The sequence below is a fragment of the Aphelocoma coerulescens genome, chromosome 5 (assembly GCF_041296385.1).
Source record: "Aphelocoma coerulescens isolate FSJ_1873_10779 chromosome 5, UR_Acoe_1.0, whole genome shotgun sequence".
Classification (NCBI taxonomy): Eukaryota; Metazoa; Chordata; class Aves; order Passeriformes; family Corvidae; genus Aphelocoma; species Aphelocoma coerulescens.
The window spans coordinates 17854592-17877367 of NC_091019.1; the positions used below are offsets into that span (position 1 = coordinate 17854592).

At 41.5% G+C, this 22776-nt stretch overlaps 1 protein-coding gene and 2 long non-coding RNA genes across 8 annotated transcripts in view; 1 reads left to right on the forward strand and 2 right to left on the reverse strand.

The window, feature by feature from the left end:
• The first annotated feature begins 6722 nt into the window (after positions 1-6722).
• The window catches only part of KCNC1 (potassium voltage-gated channel subfamily C member 1), a 122943-nt gene continuing 106889 nt past the window's right edge, over positions 6723-22776 (forward strand). For all 6 annotated transcript variants that reach the window (XM_069016878.1, XM_069016881.1, XM_069016882.1 and 3 more), the window contains exon 1: positions 6723-7466. In XM_069016878.1, the coding sequence (XP_068872979.1) occupies positions 6897-7466 (570 nt within the window). In that variant the 5' untranslated portion in view covers positions 6723-6896. The remainder of the gene's footprint in view (positions 7467-22776) is intronic.
• LOC138111323 (uncharacterized) lies at positions 7262-8934 on the reverse strand. Its single transcript, XR_011151334.1, has 3 exons — positions 8916-8934; positions 8004-8073; positions 7262-7340 (listed from the first exon to the last, which is right to left on the reverse strand). It is a non-coding gene; the product is annotated as an uncharacterized lncRNA (long non-coding RNA).
• Positions 15527-18959, reverse strand: LOC138111322 (uncharacterized). Its single transcript, XR_011151333.1, has 4 exons — positions 18891-18959; positions 18179-18281; positions 17322-17485; positions 15527-15653 (listed from the first exon to the last, which is right to left on the reverse strand). It is a non-coding gene; the product is annotated as an uncharacterized lncRNA (long non-coding RNA).

A 22776-nucleotide genomic window follows, 5' to 3' on the forward strand; every position in this document is an offset into this window, starting at 1 on the left:
GATGGTTAAATGAAAAAGATACACTTGCAGCACTGAGAGCTGCATGCCTTTTTCAAGAAAAGACTAGCACCTCCTGTTCTGTATTCTGTATATAGTAGTTGTGAAATACATATGTCTGTATCTATGTGTTTGTGTCTGTTGCTATGTTCATGCACCTGCAAATTGGCTGAGATCTTAAAAACATGACAGCATTAGTAGAGTTTTGTTTTCAGAAAAGGCTGACTAGGCCAGTCTGAGAAAATCAAGGACCTTTTAGGACTCCCTGAAACAAACCAACTAATAAAATAAAGCCAAGTCTCTCGCCCTTTCTGAGACTCTAGCTATAGTACATGGTAGGAGTTAAATAGTTCTGACCTATGTGTGCTCTTTTGGCAATGCAGATTGGGAGCCCTCAGAATGACTGAGCTCAGCTCATAGTAACAGAAGTTTAGATAAGGGTGTTTTTGTTATGTGCTGACAGGAAATTTCCAATTGTGTAAGCTCAATTTTCCTCGTCACCAGCTGTTTTTTTGCTGGATCACACCTAGATCAGCAGGAAGAAGACAAGACATCTATATCCTTCCACAACTCCGCATTGTAACAAAGTGGCGCATTAGCTGGATGCCTAATTTCAGATGTATAAAGTAGATTTTGCTGTGATTTAACCCCATGACTTCTTGAGGAACAATTATTTCTGTTTTGGTGGAATGTCTCATCAAAGACAAATCCTGACACTTTTACTACAGCCTTGAGTTGAGCATGTGCTCCAAAAGCACAGTGTCTCACCCAGTCCAGCTACATGGTGGATTTAGGAAGCTGGGGGTGAGGCAGACAACTCAGGAGTTGTTTGCAGTGCTTATTGTCCTTTTTGCCAGGAAGGAGAAGGAAAGACAGTTTTCCTAGAGGAAAGACAGTTTGAAAATCTCCCTAGTCCCTCAGCAAGCAGCATAACACCACTTCCACCACCTTGCCTTACTTGTGTGCACCATCTCCATCATTGTATCTGCTTGGTTCTATCTCCCATAAATTTTCAGCAAAACCAAATGGATTCAGGTGGGAGTTTCTCTTAGTTAATGGAGTGAATAAAGACCAAAGATGATCTCTAACATGTCACAATATTACTTCCATTTTTTTCCAGAGCAGCTTCCATTTATCTCACAGTTTGATGTGCACCTTCTAAAGGATCCCAAAAGAATTTTCAAATCAAAAAGAACCTTCACTCACAAATGTCAGCCCAGTAGAAATGGATGAAGAACAAGGGCAACTCATCAGGCAGAGCACAGCAAATGCTTCTCAGCTGAAAGCAAAGCCATGCAACGGTTGAAAAACATGGATGGAAATGAAGTACATATTCAAGGAAAATTGAAGTAAGTAAGAATAAAAAATCCAGCTATAAAAGTGCAGAAACTAGCATTTAGCCATAAGTTCTGCTGCTCTGCTTACTCTCATTAAAAGAATCATGACGGCTTTGGGCTACACAGCTCTTCAGACATACAGCATCTCCATGACTGCCTCAGTCAACATCAAGCACCAACCTACAATTTTTTTCTCCATTCTCATTCTTTCTATGAAAGGCTTTAATCCAATTAATTAATGACAATTCAGAGGGGTAAATCTAGACTTTCAGAAAAGTAATAACATCTATGCAATTGCAGCTGCTTTATTTTTAAATTATTTTCAAGGACAAAATGAGTACATTGCATGCTGAGGTGCATCACAGCTTTCCATTTGAAGACCTCAAACCAAATGATTTACAAGGATCAATGCTAACAGATAGAGCAATTCACAGCATGATGTAATCTAAAACTGATAAAGAACTGCACTGAAATACTGTTGAGTTGTCATGAATTTAATACAAGAGAGCATAGGCTGAATTATAGCATTCAAGCATTGCAAAACTGGCCTTCCAAACCTGGCTGCCTTTTCTTTTGAGATTATAACTCTTACAAATAATTCTCTCAGCCTCCTCCAGCTTTCAAATATTTTGAATGTACTCTCCAGTTATATTCATAGTTGTGCACAAAGTCACAGGTTCTCTCAACATCTCCTTTTCCTCTTCATATTGTTACAATGGGTCAATCTTTTTCTTTGAAGATAAACTGACTGATGAACTCAGAGCTGGGCTTACATTTCAGGAGTGGGAACTTCTTCAGCTGTCACCATTGTTGTTCTCCTCACTAGAAACCCTAGTGAAGGAAGAGGCTACAGAGGTGTGCAGAATCAGGTACTCTTGATACACTAGTGAAGCTCCAAAGAATACAGCAAAGCTTCCGAATGTGCATTTCTTATTTCTGTGCCTGTACAGCCTTATTTCTGTGCCTTTCTGTGCCTGGGATTTGGATCTGTCAATCCAGCATCTTTGGTAAGTGGCAAAATATCTTCATACAATAATAAAAAAGATAAAACAAAACAAAACAAAACAAAACAAACAAAACAAAACAAAATAAAATAAAATAAAATAAAAGTTCTACTTCAAATTGATGAGTTACTAAGTTTAGGAGTATTAGGGAATATATGCTCAGTCATCTCCCACATTGGGAAGAAAGCTCCTTTAGAGTTAGACAGAAATCACTGCAGTTCTCAGCTAAAGAAGTAAGTAGGGAGCAGGGGGATTAACAAAAGAGTAGAATGTGAACCCAGCAGGTTTTTTTTAGTTTGTAGACAGAATTTAGACTTCTGTCTGAAAGACAACCTACCTTTCAATGTATGTGATTACCCTGGGGGTGCTGTAGGGCAACAAGGTGATCCCAGTATACCAGCCACAGAGGGGAAAGAAGGACTTACTCTTCCTGTGTCATCAGAACAGTGAGGTGACCTAACACCAGTGATAAAATTAGTAAGGGGACTCACTCTCTAACTCAGCTATGCGGCAGTTTAGAAACTAAAATATATCTACGGCTTAAAGTTGTTCTTCCACTATCACCATTAAAAATTTTGAATTGGAAGAACAGCTAAAATTATAGGTAGACCAACAGGACTGCTCGAAGTGCACATATATTTTCCTGAATAGTAGGTGTGCCACAAGAGAGGCCTTCAGAGAGACCTTTCTAAACTCTAACGCTTTTTTTCCTCACTTATGCCAGATTTTGGTCAGCCCCAGCTCAACACAGATGATCATCAAAATCTCTCACCAGTTATTAGAATCAGTTCAGGAAACAAAATGTATTTCCAAGGTGAATAGCTTTTAATGCATTTAAAAATTTTCTGATAACAACACCTGCTGCTGCTATATCATAATCCTTTTCCAAACACACTGTGAACTATTTGGATAAGCTCCCAACTCCATGCTTCCTACACAGGTCTCCCAGCATTATTAAAGCTGGTTTAGTTCTTTATAGCATGCAAAACTTAGTAAGATTAATTAATAATTTAACTTAAAATGACAAGTAGTATCACAGAAAAACTAGATAACTCCTGGACTTACACATCCACCTTCACATTAAATCTTCCTTAAAGATATCAAATATAAACCAGATGTTTAAAGACTTAAAGACGTCAAACAAACCAGAATAAAACCCAGTTATAGTATTGTTATTTTTCATGGGACTAGGAGGACAGAAGTAACACTGTCAAGTTTGGGATTAGTCAAAATTCCATAGGAAGTTTTTGCCTGCAAATTAGAACTTGAAAAATTAGTTGATTTGTTTTGTCTATCATAATCCAAGCATTTCTAATTATGGAAAATTATGTCTTAAAATTAAACTAGAATTTTATATTGCTATATGGCAAGCTTAAACAAAACTTTCCTCAGACACAGCAGCTGCTAGACTGTATTAAAACTTCCATTCCAAGAAAACCAACAATCTATCCAGTGTTATCAACTATGGCTAATTGAACAAATGCAAATCATGCTATAATCTACCATGCAAAGCAAACTCTTTGTGCCTTAATATGCAGTTATTTTGTGCCATGATCCTTGTTAAAAAAAGATATTAGTTTTGAACACTTTCCCTCTCAAGCTTCAATATAAACTTCAAACACTTCATTATCATTCATTTTCTACATGAAAATAATGTCTAAACTTAGGTTCCAATTTATATGTCTAAAAGACCTTCTATTTCAGCAGCTATCTTGCTCCAGATCTCACAAGCTCCTGCTTGCCTATCAGTCTCTGATTTGGGGCCCTCTTGCATGTCTTTTGAAATATCCAACTTTTCTATTTCTACCAATTCTTGATTACAGCTTTAGTATCTTCAAAGAAACCTTGCAGGTCACTTAAGCGTGGCCTCCCCACCTGAGTCCATGAAAACTGTCTTTAAACAAGCTTTCTAGCTTTTAACATATACTCCCAGATGACTTCTAAGGTCCTGCACCACCCTCCCTCAGTTGCCCAAACAAGAAGGGAAATCCAAGCAAGAGAAGCTGCACAATATCCTTTTCATCCCCACAGTCACCTTAGATCCCAACATGGAAATTCCTAAAGAGGAATCACTCACTGCAGGTAAGGTAACATGGAAAGCAGGAGCTAATGAGCTGGGAAAGAGTCTTTACAGTTGTGGATGTGACCAGAAGGACCCACAAGCCTAGGATTCAGAGGCCCTTAACATATTACCTGGGTCCCCTGCCCTCCTCAGCATTCGTTAACTCTCAGAACCTGCCCTACAGTTCTTTCCCATCGATCCCCAGATCTATTATTAGCAAAACTAGGCACTTACTATGATTAAAAAGAATTTTCACATGTATTATTTCTGTCAGTGAATCAACATTCTCTTTTCCTTTCTTAATGCCAGGCTTGGGTTCACAGCCCTCTTTTCCCTCTGTGTCCTCTGGCTGGCAGTTCTCAAGGATTTTAGATAGTGTTTCTGTACTCGTGATTCTCAGATTCTCCCTCTGTCATCAACCTTTCTGCCTCTGTTCAGTCCCAGTGCTCAAGTTGCTGTCTGACATCTCTTCCTGGAGATTTTTCATCAGTTTATGCTAGCTGAAGTGCAGAGTTGCCTTGATTTAGCCTCACTTTCCATTTCTCATTCATAGCTGATATGAGTAACATACTCCCATTCCTACTGTCTTCCCTCCCTTTTCCCAAGAGTCGCACACAAGTAGCACCAGGTCCCAGGCCTTCCTTCTCCATCACCGGCTTCAAGACCAGTCTGTTACCATTTTCACAGACAAATCTGCTAGCTAGACCTCTTTGGAATATCAGCTACTACAAAGTTTTCTTCTCTGCATCCCAACCATGCAACGCTCTTTGCAAGGAAGCTGCGGGTGACCAAACACCTCCTCTCACAAACCTGAGCACACCGAGTGCTCCTTGACAGCCCTCCACGTGTTCTTCACCTGCAGTTCCCGCACATCTGAATTGCTGTCATACTTTGAAGTTCAACCTGACTGCATTCCCCTGGTCTGCCCTCTTCTATAGAGCATCATGTTGTCCCTACTAATTGTACACTCCATCAGCATTCCCTAACCATGTACTCCTCAGCTGTATGTCTCACCACCCTAATCCATTCATCATGACAAGACACCCCATGGTCAATCCACAAAGGCTCAGCTCTCCAGGCTCTCCCATAAGCCTATTCCTCCTGAGACACTGGTAGCAAATAAAATACAGAACATGTCTACATACCTCTCTTACTTTCCTTCCACACAACCATCTTCCTGCTGTTCTTCACGCTCCTCACAAGACAGGAACCGGGGTTTTTTGAAATGTCCCTTGTCATTACTTGTGAATTAATGAGAACAAAAAAGAACAAAAAACACAAACCGAAATTGCAACTTTCTACCAACACAGGTGTTAGGAAAAAAACCAAGTGAACACTAGGAAAAGCAGAGAAAAGATGGAGAAGTGGTGTAGGTGGGACCAAGTAAAAGCACGACATGATAGGAAGTGACAACCCTGGGTACCCCTGCTCGTGAGACAAGAAATTTACGCCTGGGGAGATCTTGAATTTTGCCCTTCAGCGAGTCCGGTTCAGGCAGGACGAGCACAGCCGTGACTCACGTCAGGGATGCTCGAGAGGGTTGCTGAGAGCCGAGCGAGGGGCAGCACCGGGACACCCACCGCTCCCGAAGGGGAGCCCTGGTGTGACCACCGCGCGGCCGCGGGAAGGTGAGCGGGGCGGCAGGGCGCTCTCCCGGCAGCCCCGGAGCGGGCACCCCTGTCCCGGCAGCTGCGGGGGAGCGGCGGACGCGGCGGCGGGAGCCGGGGGCGCGGCCCGCGCTAGGACCCGGGCGGCAGCGGCGCCTGCGCGGCGGTGCCGGCGGCGGGCGGGCTGCACCGAGCGGCTCGGCAGCGGCAGCGGCGGCGGCAGCGGGAGGAGCAGCGGGAGGAGCAGCGGCAGCGCCGCGGGTCCCGCCGCCCGCACCGGCAGCGCTCGACCCGGGCCGGCCGGGCGCAGGGGCGGAGGCGGCGGGAGCGCGGCGCTGTCCCTTCAGCACCGGCGGCGCCCCCCGCCCCGCACCGCCGGGAGGGGCGCGGGCACAGCCCCGCGTTCCCCGCGGGGGCTGCAACCAGCACCGGCGCCCCGCAGCTCCGCGCACCTGTGGGCAGCGCCGGTGCCGTGATTTTTCTTCCACCCCCCCCCCCCCCCACCTTTTTTTTTTTTTCCCCCTTTTTTTTTTTCCTTGTGCTTTTGGCCACGTCCAACCAGGGAAAGGCCCTCCCCCTCCGGCACCGCAGCGCCCGCGCTCGCGGAGCATGGCCCCCCCTGCCCCTGCCCCTCCGCCGCGGCTGCAGCTGCCGCGGACCCCGAGCGTCTGACTCCAGACGGAGGCGGCGCAGCGCCGGGAGCCACCGCCACCGGCATCGCCTCGGAGCGGCCCCGGGGGAGCGGGGCTGGCCGGGGCCCCTCGCCCCCGCGGGCCCGGAGCGGGGCTCGGCTTAGGCACCGACTGCCGCCGAGCAGCCGTCCCCTGACGGGCTTGCTGCCTGCCGTGCTTGCTTGGATGAGTCTGCGACATGCCTAATAAGAGACGAGATGGGCCAGGGCGACGAGAGCGACCGCATTGTGATCAACGTGGGAGGGACTAGGCACCAGACTTACCGCAGCACCCTGCGCACCCTGCCCGGCACGCGGCTGGCCTGGATCGCTGAGCCCGATGCCCACAGCCACTTTGACTATGACCCCCGCACGGATGAGTTTTTCTTTGACCGGCACCCGGGCGTCTTCGCCCACATCCTGAATTACTACCGCACTGGCAAGCTGCACTGCCCCGCGGACGTGTGCGGGCCCCTGTATGAGGAGGAGCTGGCCTTCTGGGGCATCGATGAGACCGATGTGGAGCCCTGCTGTTGGATGACCTACCGGCAGCACCGCGACGCTGAAGAGGCTCTGGACAGCTTTGGTGGGGCGCCCCTGGATAGCAGTGCTGAGGACGGAGACATAGATGGCACCGGAGACTCTGGTGATGGTGAAGATGAGCTGGAGATGACAAAACGCCTAGCACTTAGTGACTCCCCAGATGGCAGGTCTGGGGGCTTCTGGAGACGGTGGCAGCCCCGCATCTGGGCACTCTTTGAGGATCCCTACTCCTCCAGATATGCAAGGGTAAGCTATGCAATCAGCACCCTCATCAAAACACTCAAACCTTCCTGCAGTCCCACTTCCTCCCAGCATCACCAGGGTTCTCTCCACTGTCAGAGCAGAGCAGCCATCCATGTGTGTGGCCATACAAGAATCATGCGGGGTCTGTGGCAGTGTAACCCACACTCTCAAGCAGGCCCCGTGCATTGGGAACAAGTAGACACCAAGACCTGAGCTTGTGTACTCATATGTGGGCCTCCAGAGACCCTTCTTTTCTAACAGGCTCCTAAAACTCCTAAAACAGCCTGGGGCAGGGTCCCATTCATGGGCCAGAGAGGCCTCCATTACACCAGGTAGTTTCCCTCTATGCACAGATCTTTACAGTCAGACATCCCCCAGTAAAGAGAGACACCTTGTCCAGCCCTCTTACAAGCTAATGACTCTCTCCCCTTTACGAGATGGAGAAAGGATTATGGGAGCAGGCAGTCCCAGGGGTACCAGGGGATTTGGAGAGTTTCAGCCTGGACTGGAGTCAGTGCCTTTCTCTTTTCTCATACATACCAAGTTAAATATTTATGAACATGCTTCTCTGAAAATGGGTAATTCAGCTGCTCACTCTGTGTCTTCTTCCCTTGTGGGAAATGCAAAGTATTAATCATAGGAAAAGGTTTCATTCATGTAGAAGGGACACTGTGTTTGACAGGTTTCTTGCCTGCTACTGAAGGACAACTCCTCCCCTCCTAGTGCCTGCAGTTGTTTTGGAAAGGGAATGCACACTGGTGCAGTTCACAGCATAGGTGTGGATAAAAATGGTCTGCAACAGTCATCCGACTCCTTTAAGTAGGCACCTCCTCATGGTATGAGGGTAATTACATTAATTAGGGCCCAGTTCTGCTCCTGAAATCAAAAGTACTGAAAACATTTACTTCAGGAACAGCAGAAGGATTAACTCCCAAGACAGTCAATTTGATAACTAGGGAAACAGATGGAGCATAGTGCCTTCATAAAGAAATTGGTTGGCATAGGCTTTACTCTTAAATGTAGCTTTGTTACAGCTTAATTGCTGCCAGCCCTCAGTCGGGATGAGTGGTGCTTTGCTGGGGGAGGGTGGTCAGTGTTCCTGAGAAGGATCAAAGGAGTGAGATCAGATTAGGGAGACAATTGGATGGATGGAGGAAAGAGAAGTGGAAATGCAGGGAGCAGGGAGAGGGGAGCTGGCCATGTATGAATGGGTGGTGGAATAGCAGCTGCCAGAGACTTTGGGTCTGAGCAGAGACCTCCAGCAGGGAGACACCAGGTCTGCAAACAATGAATGGGGAAAGCTGGAGCAGAGCCTGGAGTTATATCTTTCTGCATTTCTAAAGCTTCTTGTTTGAATACTGTTCGGAGACTTCCTCCCTGAACAAAGGAGTTCGTATTTTAAATGAATTCCTTTAAACAGCATGGGGGATAAAGGAATAATAAAATATTTACCACAAGATGAGAAGATGATGCTGTTGTATTGTTGCTTTCAAATCCTTGATTTCTTCCAAGGGAACGTGGAAAGGGAAAGGCAAGGCTGGAGGGTATCCTTCAAAATGCTTGGTTTCCATTAATCAAGCCCAGTGTTAGCAGGCAATCTGAATAGCAGATCTCTCTGGTACCCAGGAATCTGTTGGTAAAACACATTTCAAGTGAAAGTAATGTGCTTGTTCAAGATTTTGGGAAATGGTTCAAAAGCCAAATGGATAATGTTGTCCCAGTGAAAAGGATACAGAGGTTAAAACACCCTTTTGCTTGAAGGCATTATATTTTAGGTGAAGGACAAAAATTGATAACCAATATTAAGAGTCTTTGTGATGCACGGGTGGGAATTCTATGAGAATGTAAATTCTCTAAGGGTATTTTCATTTAGGAATAGGTGTTTTATGAAGTGATTTGGGTTTGTTGGTGGTTTTGGTTTTTTTTTTGGAGTGGATGATGTACCATTTATTCACAATCACTTGTGCATACCTGTTAGAATTCAACTCCTGATTTACCTCTAACTTGTTCTTTCCTTAAAGGATTATTAAAACTAGATAAATATGAGTACACTGAATATTTTGTGGGTTAAATATGATTCTTTAACTTGTATCTATGGAGACGTAGGCCACATGCATTAATATTTTGCATGAAGGAAGATGGCTTTCCTCATCAACACATGCACACACTGTCCATTAAGAAGACATTATAAGACACTTAACATTTCCTAATAAAAGCCATACGTTATGGTTATGGATGTAAAAAGAAATGGGAGTTTGATTTATTCTCCTGTAGCCTAACACAGACATTGCAAAAAGACCTCAAGCTCACAATATCCAATTTATAGTAAAATAACTGATAACATCATGAAGCAGTGAATGGTATATTAAGGCAATCATTGGTAGAGTAAGGCAACAAATCCACTGTTACCCCACTTGTAATTACGTATGCTACTTTCAGTTACAAACTGCAATTCAGTGGTGTAAAAATCTAAATTCACATTCCCATTGTGTCAAAAAAAATCACAAAATTTTCTCTTTCTAAATGGAGCTGGGACCCGTACTAAGGGCGGTTATTATACATGTTTGATGTTTACATATGGCACCAAAATGCATGTCAAAATAACCTGTCAATGTAAGCATCAGTTTACATAACCATCATAGTGTTACACTTGGGCAAGTAAAAGGAATACAGTCTCTGAATATTAAGATTAAATGAAAATCTGCATATCTGTATAAAGCAAGATTCTCTGGACTGTGTCTGGTACGCTAGATCAGTGAATGTTTAGGAACTGTCTATGAAAAGCTCAGCATTTACTCAAATCCAGCCATTCTTGGAGGATTTTGATGGACACTGCTTGCAAATACAAGTACATTTGACTGTTTTGCTTCACCTGCACCTGACTCATACTAAATTACTTCTGATCTCATTGTAGACAGCCAGGGAAGACTGGAAGTGCACTTGTGTATGTCAGGCAAAATCAGCTAACTCTGCAAATTTTGTTTATTTCTTAACTTACTTGGATTAAGCAAAGCTCCCAGTCACTAATCATTTGTCTTTAGGTGCAACATAGTCAACAGTTGCTTATTAAAACAATAGTGCCTGATTTTAATTAATTTCTACTTTTCTGCACTCTAATTTCTTAAATAATGTAGCTAAAAAGAGGAAACACTTCAAAAGTTGCATCATATTCTATATCTGTAATAAGAAAAGATAGCTTGTTTCAAATGACTGATTGCCTTAGATACCTCTCCTAGTAAGATAAACGGGTATTACACTTCTCCTTAACTTAAAGAATCCACATTTGGATATAGAGGCAAAGTCTGGTAACTGGAGGTCTGAACAGAGTAACAGACAAGGTGGTGGAAGAGATCCAGGGATTCAGGAGGATTGTCAAAAGCATCTCTCCAGACAGCTAAATGTCACTGCACACACCTGAACTGGTGAGCTGTTTCTTTGAAGCTCATTGGAACTGTCTTTTTTGCATCATCAGACAACTTTGTAGATTTATTTTTCGTAAGTAAGCACAAAGGGGGAAATAGAGTCACCCAGAAAGCTACAGGGGTACACTAAAGCAGAAGAGAGTTACACTGTAGTAGAGATCCTGCTCTCTGTACTTACTAGACTTCATAGGTCCCTCAGTACACAAACGTGTGAAGAATATTTTCTTGGCATCCTTTCTCCTTTATATTTATGTCTGGTCATGCTGTTCTTCCACTAGTAAAGCTCCCACTGACTTCCTGAGGAGTTTGGCCTGCAGGTATCTAGCGTATTTATTCCCCTTCCTCCTCCTCCTCCTCCTCCTCAGCAGGATAAGGTTGTGTTTGTGTTAATTCACATTCCTTGGGTTACTCAGTGTTTGGGAACGAGGAGCTTTCAGCTGAGATTCTGCGCTACTGCTCACATTCAAACTGGACAGTTAAGCTTTATTAATGAACCCTCAGGACCCTTTTGTAGTCCTTCCAAATAAACATTCTTAGTGGTTTTAAATAAAAGCTGGTTGGGGTCCCCTATGGAAAGTCCTCAACAGCTTGACTTGTAATCCTGGAATATGCTGTACCACTTTGATCTGTAAGAGGAAAAGCAAAACTCTCACTTACCCTTCCCTCATGTTTTCCCTTCACATCCTGCAGAAGAATCTGGTTTCCTCAGTGGGTGACTTTTGAAGGACGAGTTTCTGACACTAAGAACGAGACGGGGAAAAGGATAGTGGTAGAGATAAGAAAAAGGTATTCCCCCAGGGATTTCTTCCATCTTTCTTTTATATGTTCAAGAGCATTTCAGCCTTGCTGTGTTCATTTAAACTGATTTTTCCCTATATAAAATACAACTCACAAGTATAAAAAGGCTTACGGGATCCTAGTTCCTGAATAACCATACTGTCTTGAGGATTAGAGGCTGGGGTGATTCTGCTCGTTCCTTACCCCTGACCAGCATGGCTTAGCTCAGGAATTGAGGCAGGTATCAGGGAGTGGGAACAGATGCTCCTCATCCTTAACAAGGGGAGCTTATTCCACAGATGTGTGATGCAGGACATGCTTGGCACAGGAGCACTTCACAGAGAGTGGTCTGGAGACTGCCACCAAGCATGAGTAGATAGGGAGAGAGGGAGAGGGGATAAGACCTGCCCCACTCACTTTCTTCCACCCTCCTCAGGGATAGCTTCAAAGGCACCCTAATGGAGCTTCTCTCCCACCTTGAGCCTTTCTGGAAGGTCTCTCCTGCAGAGGCATATCTAATCCTGCACTGAAGCTGGCTGCAGGAATTCTCACCATATACTTTGACAATTAACGAGACAGCCTAATTTTAACTGCACGCTGCATTATAGCTCTGGAAAAATGAGAATCTTTCCACATCAAATGAGGTTTCCCTTGCACTTGTAGTATAATGGAATTACAGACATCTATTAACTACCATTCTATCATCCATTATTAATATAGTTCCTAAAATTCCATTCTATTCCTATTTTCTCCCATCAAGGAACATGTTACTGCAAATCCTTATATAACCCATTAGTGAACATGGTAGTCTTCTCTGCATCCTGACCAAAGAAACCTTTGCAATGCCAGTTAGAAGGTGCTCACTGCTCACACCAAGTCCCACATCCAGTCCCTATCAGATTGTTTAGGGTGGGAGCAGGTACACAAGTAACTCCTGGGAATTCTGTCCGACTTCAGAAGTAATACGTTTTTAAACTACTACACACACACACCAAAAAAAAATTAAAAATATCAGAACAGCCATGCAGAATCATGACTTCACCAGTTTGAGCTGTTCAGAAACACACAGGAAGATATGATGCTGCCCAGAAAATCTTACAATCTCTTTGAAGTCACGATCTCACAGGGAGATGAGAGAGATGATGTTACCCACCTGACAAATCCATGGCTGCCTAGTACAGACTTAACAGTTTTGATTCAAGGACATTTTTTTAAAATCTATTTGCCTATTTCCAATTTTATTTCTATTATTCCAAAACCTTAAAAAAGAACAGCATCTGTTGCCATTTTAATTTAATTTTTTTTTCATCTCACTTAATTTTAATGTTTCTAGGTTACAAAATTTACTTGATTTAGCCAAGGCTGTGATTGTATGGATCATACCATCATATGCATACACATATATATGCCTTCCTATTGCTGCCACCTCCTACGATGCTGAGTGGGATTTCCATATGAGGAAGGACTTCAAAATTAAACCACCCCAAAATATTTCTGCAAAAGTAACCGTGGTGCTACTGAAATCAATGTGAATTTAGTGGCTGGGTTCAGAAAAAATATTTGGTCCCTTCTCTCTTTAATCCTTCCCTATGTGCCTTCAGTTATTTTCTTTGCCCTTCTCCTGACATTTGCTATTTTGGTTTTGGTTAGGGCAAAAAAAGGCAACAAAATCCTGGTATTCTCTGTTGGTCTATCAAGAGACAAAGGATAAAAAGATCTGTGGATCAATTATAATGTTTCTATTTTAGAACTGTTCACAAAAATGGGATATATTAGACTATACCTAGGAAAACCATTTTTCCACCTTCATCTTCCCTTCTGCTGTGCGGTCTAGTGTTTGACAGTATTTGTCTTTCTTATTTGTAAAAATACGTGACTGATCTGTGTATATTTATGGTAGTACTTTAGTAAAGTCTATACATACTGCCTTTCTCTTAACATAAGGAGAGATGTTAACAAATCAGCAACAGAGGGCCCAGCCTTACTGTTATGGAAGCTCAGTGCCAAAATTACCACCAACTTCAAGGATAGAAATGAATTTTCCTGCAGTATGGTTCAGGATACCAAATTAATTGCTGTGTACTGCTTTTTTTAATAGACACAGTGCATATTTCCATTCCAAAGCACTGAAGTGCAATAGATCTTAGCAATTTATTAGGAGCATACATACTCAAATACATGTTTTCATAATCCTTTAAAGACATGAGCATCTTTAGCACACTGCATCAAAACATAGAGCTCTAATACTGACAAAGCTCATCATGATCTTACTGGCATTTTTTACTGCAAAGGACTATAGAATACATCCCCCTTTAAACCACATGACTTCAATTAATGTTCAACTAAATCATATCCAAGTGCTATGTTTCGTAATAAAAAGGGCAAGCAGGGGTATTCAGATTGGAAAATTGGGCCCTAATTGATAATCAAGTGAGTAATTCTTTCTCATGCAAATATAGATGGCAAAACTGAGTTTTCATTTTGTATAAGCTTGATTTTGTGAAATTTCAGTGCATTCTTGGAGTCTAAGACTAATAGAAAAGCCATTTTGAGTTCTTTGCAATTGTCTTACAATTAGCTTCTCAGTTACTATATGCTGAATTTGATCTGAGGAAAGAACAATTTAGAAGGCTGGCTTGGCTTTCTCTGCTGAATATTGAATTACATAAATATGTGATTCACTCCAAATGGTACACAGAAGCGGTAGGATCGGATGAAATCAGAGAAATATATGAATCCATGGAGAGCCACCTCCTCCCCCTGGAATATAAACCAAATGCTGTCATTTCTAGAATAATTTTTACATCTCTCCCCTGTGCTCACTAAGTAACCAGATTTGCTATCTTCACTCCTACTCCTGTAGTGATAGCTTACTCCAGGAATATCCCTGCTTCCCTCAGGCTGAGAACAAGGTACCACCCAACATGGGTAAGGGTGAAAGGACCAGGCCCTAATTGATTTTAATTTCTTTCTGATAAGATTTATAAAATGTAACAGAAGTGCTAATAAATCATGCAATAAAAATTATGAATAAATCGCGGGCCAGGGCTTTTTGCAGTGATTGCTTATGATGTAAGACCCTTTAATGACAGTAAGTTAAAATTGCATTGTAATGGCCTTTTGTAAATGCAATAAATCTCAGGTTTCAGTGCACTGCAGACAGCCAGTGATGTGTGTGCTGCACATGAGCTACCAACACAGGCACACGCTGCTGGCACACACTTACGTAATTATGTTGATACTTCAGGAGCAGCAGTAAATCTCAGCACTGCTAGATTTACTTCGAAAAATCTTGGGTCAGGACCACTGAGGTGTTGTGACTGCAAGAAATAGGTTAAAATATCATACTGGCTTTTTACTTGAAAACCTGGAAGAGAATGTCCCTTTTAAGAAGCAATAAAATGGATTATTTGGCTTTAAATAGCAAAGGCAAAACCTATTGCTACCGAGTCTTGCAATTTTTAGAGGCAAATCCAAGTTAAAACATACATTTTCATCTGCACAACCAAACCAAATTTATCATCTTTTCTGAATTTCCTTGCTCATCTACCCATTCACAGAAAAATTAAATGTACACAGAGATACATCAACAGTTACTTAACAACTACTTGTTTCAACTGCAGCAGAGTTCCTATTGCTGCCCAGTTTGCCCTCCAAAAAACATATTCTTAAATACAGAAAGATCTGGTCAGCTCGGGTTGCTTATCAGTTAACATACGTAAGAAATTTAGCTGCAGATTTCCCTTGAAAATTCATTCCAGTACCCCTGTTCTATTTTTCAGTTCGGGCTTCTTGCAGTCTTCATTACACCGGATCAATTGACACGTATAGATGGTGGAGACCAGTTTTGTGATTTATCCAGTTATTAATTAAATTAAAACCTTCAGGCAGAATGCTTCAGGCTTGATAACAGACTTCAAAATACAACGAACAGGAAGAAATCTCTAAAATGCTGAGCACCTACAACCTCAAGCGGAAGGGAGGTCACGTCCTAGAGCAAAAAAGGACACAGGCAAGAAGCTAACAGACCTTCATTAAAATCCCACCCCACCTTGTAGAGCCACAATCCCAACTATCGCTGATATTAGTGGGATCCAACCAGAGACCCATGCAGACCTATTTCAGGTAAAATTTTTCAGGACAAGGACAATTGTGTAATTGCCACAACACGCAATGAAAAAGGGCTTGCCTTCACAGCAGCCTTTGATCTCTACTCTAAAAACACCACAACATGATCTCAGCCACATTGTGCTATTCCCGTTTCCCTTTTTAGCATGGATCTCCCCTTCGCTTCTAGTGTGGAGTTCTGCAAGAAATCTAGTGACAGTACATCTTAGCACTTCTCGGGAATGTGTCCCGCATAATGCAGAGCTGATTTTAACTCAGGGTTTTTCAGTAAAGCACTTGTAAGGACAAACCAGGAACAACCTGACTGTGCTGTGATAGCTCAACCAACACCTGGACTGAGGCAATTCCTCTGGGGTGGTGTTCAGTTTTCTGGTTTTGGGGCTGTAGCAGATCAGTTTAGGTCGGAATTTTGCTTAAGTGATATTGAAATTTAGTGTTCTGTTGTTTAGTGTTCAGTTGATGGGAGTTCACTGTCTATCTTACCAAGAAGTCCCTGAGGTGCTAGTGATTTTATTAAAAGACCTAATGTAAATTTCAAAACTGTATAGATTACTTAAAATGTTAGTTATGTCTAAACAGCAGGAAATCAATAGTGCAAAAGTGCATTCACCGTTCTAAAGAAAGCATCTTTTGGAGAACCTGCTCTGCTAAGCAAAGAAGCTCAGTTTTCACTGTGTCAGTGGCATGGACTACAGGCAAATAAAAAGTGTGAACTTCAGTAAAAATTCTATAGCATCTTCAACTCCAAATCACGAATTTATCTTCATGCACATAGTACCAGCAGCTATAGGAACTCCTGAAACTGTGCATTTACTGTTTTCAAAGGATATCTTGGTTAAGACAGCAGGGTGAGCCTTGGTTCTTACTAGGTGATTTTGAACATTCATTCAGAACATTCCCACGCCCTCGGATGTGTACACAGACCTACATGGTGGAAATTTACTAGAAAGCAAGAAAAAAAAAAAAAAACACCACCCTAAAAAAGCCCTCACACCTGAGATTTGGACAAATGATTGCAAGCAACTGAATTAATGCAGTTTATGGAGTGAGCATTTGTTAGAAGATCTGACCAAAGTCCTACTTGCTTGCCTACGTTAGCTCTGAAGAATCCTCTCAGGATGAGCACCTACAGCATGCCAATAGTGCAAAGGCAGGTCACACACATACAGCTCAGCAAATGATCATTTGCAGTGTCACAAGCACACAAACACCACGTTTTATTAGCTCAGTACGACACATCATTTGGGTATGCTTCCGCCCCTTTCATTTTCTATGAACTTTGCTGTGTGTGAAATCATACAAGATGTTTAATCTTAGTATGTCATCTTCAAAATAGAAAAACAAAATTTCTCAGGTTACTTGTTTTGCATTTTCTCCTCTCTCCCTTGCTATATGTTTATTACAGTAGCTAGCACAATAGAGTTATAATTTCTGTGACACCTCTAAATGCTTGTACTATAAAAACAGCAAGTTGACAGCATCTAAGGGAAGGCTTTACGCTATACTCAGATGTAGTGTTTTCCAAACCAACCTGGACTGCAGCAGAAGATCACCCAAGGCTGTGATCCTTCCAAAGGTGCAGTAAGTGCTTGAGCTGTGGTGGCCAGTGCAAGGACAGCAGGGCTTCTCCATCACCACCTTCTCCATCACTTCTGCCTCAAGGAAATCTAGCAGTCACTTCCTACATCTTCACTTCTGAGGGCAGACACATGAAAGAGTGTCACCATGGGAGTTCAAATTTAGAATTCCCAAAACACTAACCCTGCAGTTGTAATTTTTTAAAATGCATATTAAAATTTCCCAGTGCCTACAGTGTTGTCTCTGCCTGTACCCAAAACTGCCTTAGTACTGTTGGCAGCTACCTTATATCAAAGCCTTGTTGATGCCCATAATTTTCTAATAGGAAAAGTCCTTTAAATGTACTTGCCAAATACATACTGAATATAAGCTGTTTTCAGAAACATACTCAGATAAAACCAGGAAATATTTGTAGTGTCAAAACAGTTCCCTGGATGCAATAATCTAGTGGTTACTGGTTTTTGCTTAGAATGTGAAATTTCAATTTTAATATTCTCCTCCAACTGCACAATTTCAAATTTTCATCCGTCTCTGCTCAGGAGCCCTCCCCACTTCACAAAACTGCATAATCCAGGCAGTTAGTGAAGTTGATCCAATTTGCACAGCATGAAGAGTTCACAAACCAATATCCTGGGAAGATGGCAAAGCAGCATTTCCCAATAATGTTGAAGTAAGAGGCTGTTCCTCTGTGGTAATTCTTGGCTACTGAATTCAGCAAGACCAATAGCAGAAAACAGATCTATGTAGTGGCATTATCAGAGATGGTCTAACGTTGGCGTATGACAAGACTGGTCTTTTATTTTCAGTCACCTGTTGGAAGCCAGTTCCTGTTAGGAAACAACCATATGCTGTCCTCATGCGTTGGACTCCAGGGTGAGCCATGCACAATAATTTAGGGATCTCTATGCAGCCCCTATGGAGAAGAAACGGCCAAAATGCACAGAAAAGTAGGAGATGACATGCAGAGTAGATGATATGCAGAATTAGAGAGGACTTTTTCACCCCAGAGTCTGAGCAGTTCTGCCATGCTGCAAAGAGAGCTCCAAAGTCAGTGTGAAGACACATCACATAATTTGTTTTGAAAAGACCTACATTTCCCAGGGCTATCAATCTGTCACCTTTCAGTCGTGCCATGGAAATACAAGCATTCTTAAAATCTCTGAAGGCTGCCTTTTCATCAATATTTTAACATAAACATTTTATTTTAAATGGAGATTGATCACTTACACTTTATTACTTTTTAATAAAAACGCGTTATCACCATTAAAGGAAAGTGATCTCAATTAAACTATTGCCAGGATAAATTTAACTTGGAAAAAGCACTTGAACAGGTCTTTGCTAGATCAGAGCCTTTTACAGCACGTATGCTTTAGTTCTGGTTTTAATAACCAACACAGAAGTGATCAATGGACATTGTGGCTACTACATTCACTGCCTTCATGATACACTTAAAACTAGTCTAAAATCTTACTGGAAACTGTGAAGGGTATATTGTTAAATATCCCTCTCTGCTGTAACTTACCTTATATAGGAAGACTTGCCAGGGGCGCTAATGAAGCGGAGACAGTTTTGCAGTTTTACCATCTGTTATCAAATCTACTCCTGCTGTAACAGAAACACAATTGTATTAGAAATTAGAAGTGACAAACATTGAAAAAAAATATTTTCTTTAATTGTTTAAATAGCTTTGCTGCATAGTCGAAAGAACAAAATGTTTGGACAATTAATAAAACATCTCAGGACTGCTTTAATTAAAATACAGGAGACAGCAAAAGAATAGAGTTGAACATAACCACAACACAACAGAGAGGTATAAATAAGAAATCACGTTATTCAACAGCCTTCAGGTTTAGACTTTGAGGATAACACACCTTATTTTTATATCCTACAGAAAAGAAAAAAGTCAACAAAAAAGCCCATTTGAAATGTGAATGTCATTGAAAAATTTTAAAATGCTCCATCTACACTAGCTAATATGTGATGATTGTAGAGTGCTTAAGAGCTGCATCCTCCTAACCCTTTTTCCATCCTAAGTAAGGACCTTCAGGGTAAAAACTCCAAAGAACTCTACAGTTTAGCTTCACTTATGTGCACTGGACTAAAAATGAAAACTTAATATTTATGTGAGTCGTTGTCAGTGTCAAGTGAGATGAAGCTTATAAAAATAGATCCAAATCAGGGAATGAGTTTTAAAACTCAGTGGGTAAATGCCTCTTTACGTACGGCATTATTTATAGATATTTTTTAATCTGTTCTGTCATCTTGTCTCTTAAATTATTAGAAAGTAAGAAAGAAGGAACTACGGCAATTGTAGACGAAAGAGAAATCTTACTGGGAACTGTGGCAGGAATATGAGCAAAACCCAGGAAGTTTAAAGCTGTGCTCCTAGGCCCCTTGCTTTCTATAGGTTCTGAATGAAAACAATTCCAGCCTATTTTGCAATTAAATATGTACTTTTTTTAACTTACTATGCTGTTCAAATAGGAGGAATGATGTATTCAAGACTCCCTGTTTGGCATCCAAAAGACTTTCTACCACATCTGAAAACAAGCTAATCACAAGCCGGTTTCAGGCATTGGGCTGAGTCTTGTGTCCGTGGTCTCGCAAAGGCTTTGACATCCTACGTTAATCAAAGTCCCCTCTAGATATAAATGTCGAGCTCACCATGGCCACAACAGAAATTTCAGCATTGGATCCCAGTTTTCGTAGCTTCTCAGAAGTCAGTGACAACTGCAGATGGTCCCTAAGTTGGTCCCTAAAGGTTCTAGGCATTAAAAACTTAAAATGTCATTGTGGTAGCTTTATGCATCTATTTATCATCATCTGATAAGGAGACTGCCAGTACTAATATTGCCCTGCATCAACAAGGTTCTGTGAGTCTCAACCATTTATGAAGATACTTTAAAATGCTTCTACAAAAAGGACAAACTATAATGAAAATATGATTAGAATTTGAAGCAAGTATTCAATATTGAAGGGCAAAATCCCCAAGACAATTAGGATGAAGGTCACCTTGTATAAAAATGCAAAGGAAGGGGGCACATCCATAAGGCTTCTGCTGAGTTCTTGCAAACAGGGGAATGTTATATTTCACATGTAGGAATCTGGGGAGGTCATACTTCATTCTGCTAGAAGGTGGAGAACTCTCCTTTGGAGCAATTGGAGCCATTTCTTCCTTTATACAGACACATTACACAACCTCTATCAGACAGGAAATAAAACTGGGTAAAGCAGGGAGCTACTCTCTCCCCTGGCTCTATGTGGTTATGGAATACTGCACAGGGGGAATATGTATCCATAGGCTTTTGCTTTGACCATTCAGGTCTCATTTTTTTAAGCAGCAAAGTGAAGAGGTTTTTGTACTCTCTTTATCCAGGGAGGCTTTCAACATAGCTGTTTGTCTGCTGAGAACAACACACAGAGCTGTTCTTTGATTTGAAGGCATTTCTTGCAAATATCAGCTTTTCCTGGTCTTGACTTCAATAGCAAGATCTAATTCAAACCAGTGAGAAATTATATCTAATATTTTTGCTCTAATTGTCCTAAATCTATTTTAGAAGTGCGATGTACATGTTTACAGGCACAAGAATTGCAGTAAATTTAAGCAGAGGTCATAGATGTGAATATTAGGAATAATTGCCTTTTTTTTAATTGCCACAAGGATATCTGAGGATATTGTTCATCCCAGTAGTCGACCAGGTTTTATTTATCAATATCAGTCTAACAGATGCAATTTCCACTTATGATAACTGTGGGCACTTCATTAATTTTAGTAACTGCAAAACTTATAGTAGAAATACTTTTCTGTGACATCCCTTGTTCCTCACTTTGACAACTGCAGAAAATAAAAAATAAAAAATAAAAGAAAAGAGAGATTTCTGATATGAGCTTGTATGTCTGTCCAGATACAGCAGTAGTTTAGTCTAAAGAGCTGCAATGTACACAGATGGCAAAAGGCTCACAAATACATCCAGAAATTATGTGTGAAAACTACATTCACAAGTCTTGCAGTGTGTTTATTGAGAGACCAGAAACTGTATTTGGACAGGAATATCAATAAGGACTTGGATTCAAATTAAAAAAAATATTTTCCATTTACTACCTACACTGCATAGGGTACTAGCTGTAATCAAGAAAAATTTCAGGATGGCATGAAGCTCTCAAGCTGCATAATTCCCAATAACACTCGGTGGAGTCCTGTTATTAAAATGTCCACAAGCCACAAAAGTGCTTTTAAGCCAACTCAGTAGCCCAAATTACAAATTCTAGTTAACAAAATTGACCACAGGCTTGCAGCTTAGGGTAAAATACATTCTTTTTTTTAAATACATCTGCCTTCATCAAAATGCTTAGGGGTCTCTCATGGTTTTCAATCTCTCATTATGCTGTAGCAATGACTTTCTTTTTTTTCAAACACGCAGAAAGACATGAGCCACAGGTCACCGTGCTTGTCACCAGCCCCTCTAACATTCATTGCATGAGGTTATTTGTGTTTCCAGTTCAGTTACTCGGGAGTTGCAAGGATGGGAAAACATCCATGACTTGATCTTTTTGGAGGTTTGCATTTTTGGAAGTTTTGCAGATGCCGTTTAGGAAACCCTCTCACAATACACAGACTTTTTGGCTAAGAAAGAATATTGTATGTATTCCAGTTTCAGATCTAGGGCTGGACAAATAAATGTACATACATTTTGGCAACGAAGTATTTTTCCTCCCATTTCTCCCTCTCCTCTCAAATAACATTTATTTAAAGCTTTTCCCTTTTCTCCATAAAAAAAATCGCAAAGTTTCCCCTCTCTCCTAAGTATTAGTTTCTTTTTCTCCCCTCACACTGACTTAATAAAAAAGTAAAAATGAAAATGGTAGAAAAAAAGAACAAAGCAGCAAAATTTAAGAGGGAATGACCAGGAGATAAAAAGGAAATAACTTTCTGCACAATATTTTGCTAAAATCTTTAGGTAAGAAAAAAGCCTTGATTGTTTGAAGTCTGAAGGACAAATAACAAACCTTGTTGAATGTTTTCAAGGAAAAAAAGGATCTCCTTTTCTTTCCAAATTGCTTTTATAATTTCTGTTCAGTTATTTACAAGTACACATCCATCTTCTTGCAGTCCTTTAGCTTGGTTGAGGTGAGGGGTTTTTGTTTGGGTAGTTTTAAATTAGTTGGGAATATAAACAGCTTTCCATGTAGGTCAGACAAAAATATCTTCAAATAATTCTCAACCTGGCACTGTGTTTTTTTAGCCTTTTCTGGACATAAAAAAATACTCTTCCTTTTAGAAGCATCAACATCTTGTCCTTCTGATAGTTCCTCTTTCACCCAGAGGCTGTGGCACCAGTTCTGGATTTTAAACAGCATTTTAATTGTTGCTGAATAGCTGCTCTCCTGCTCACAGAGCATGGATGCCA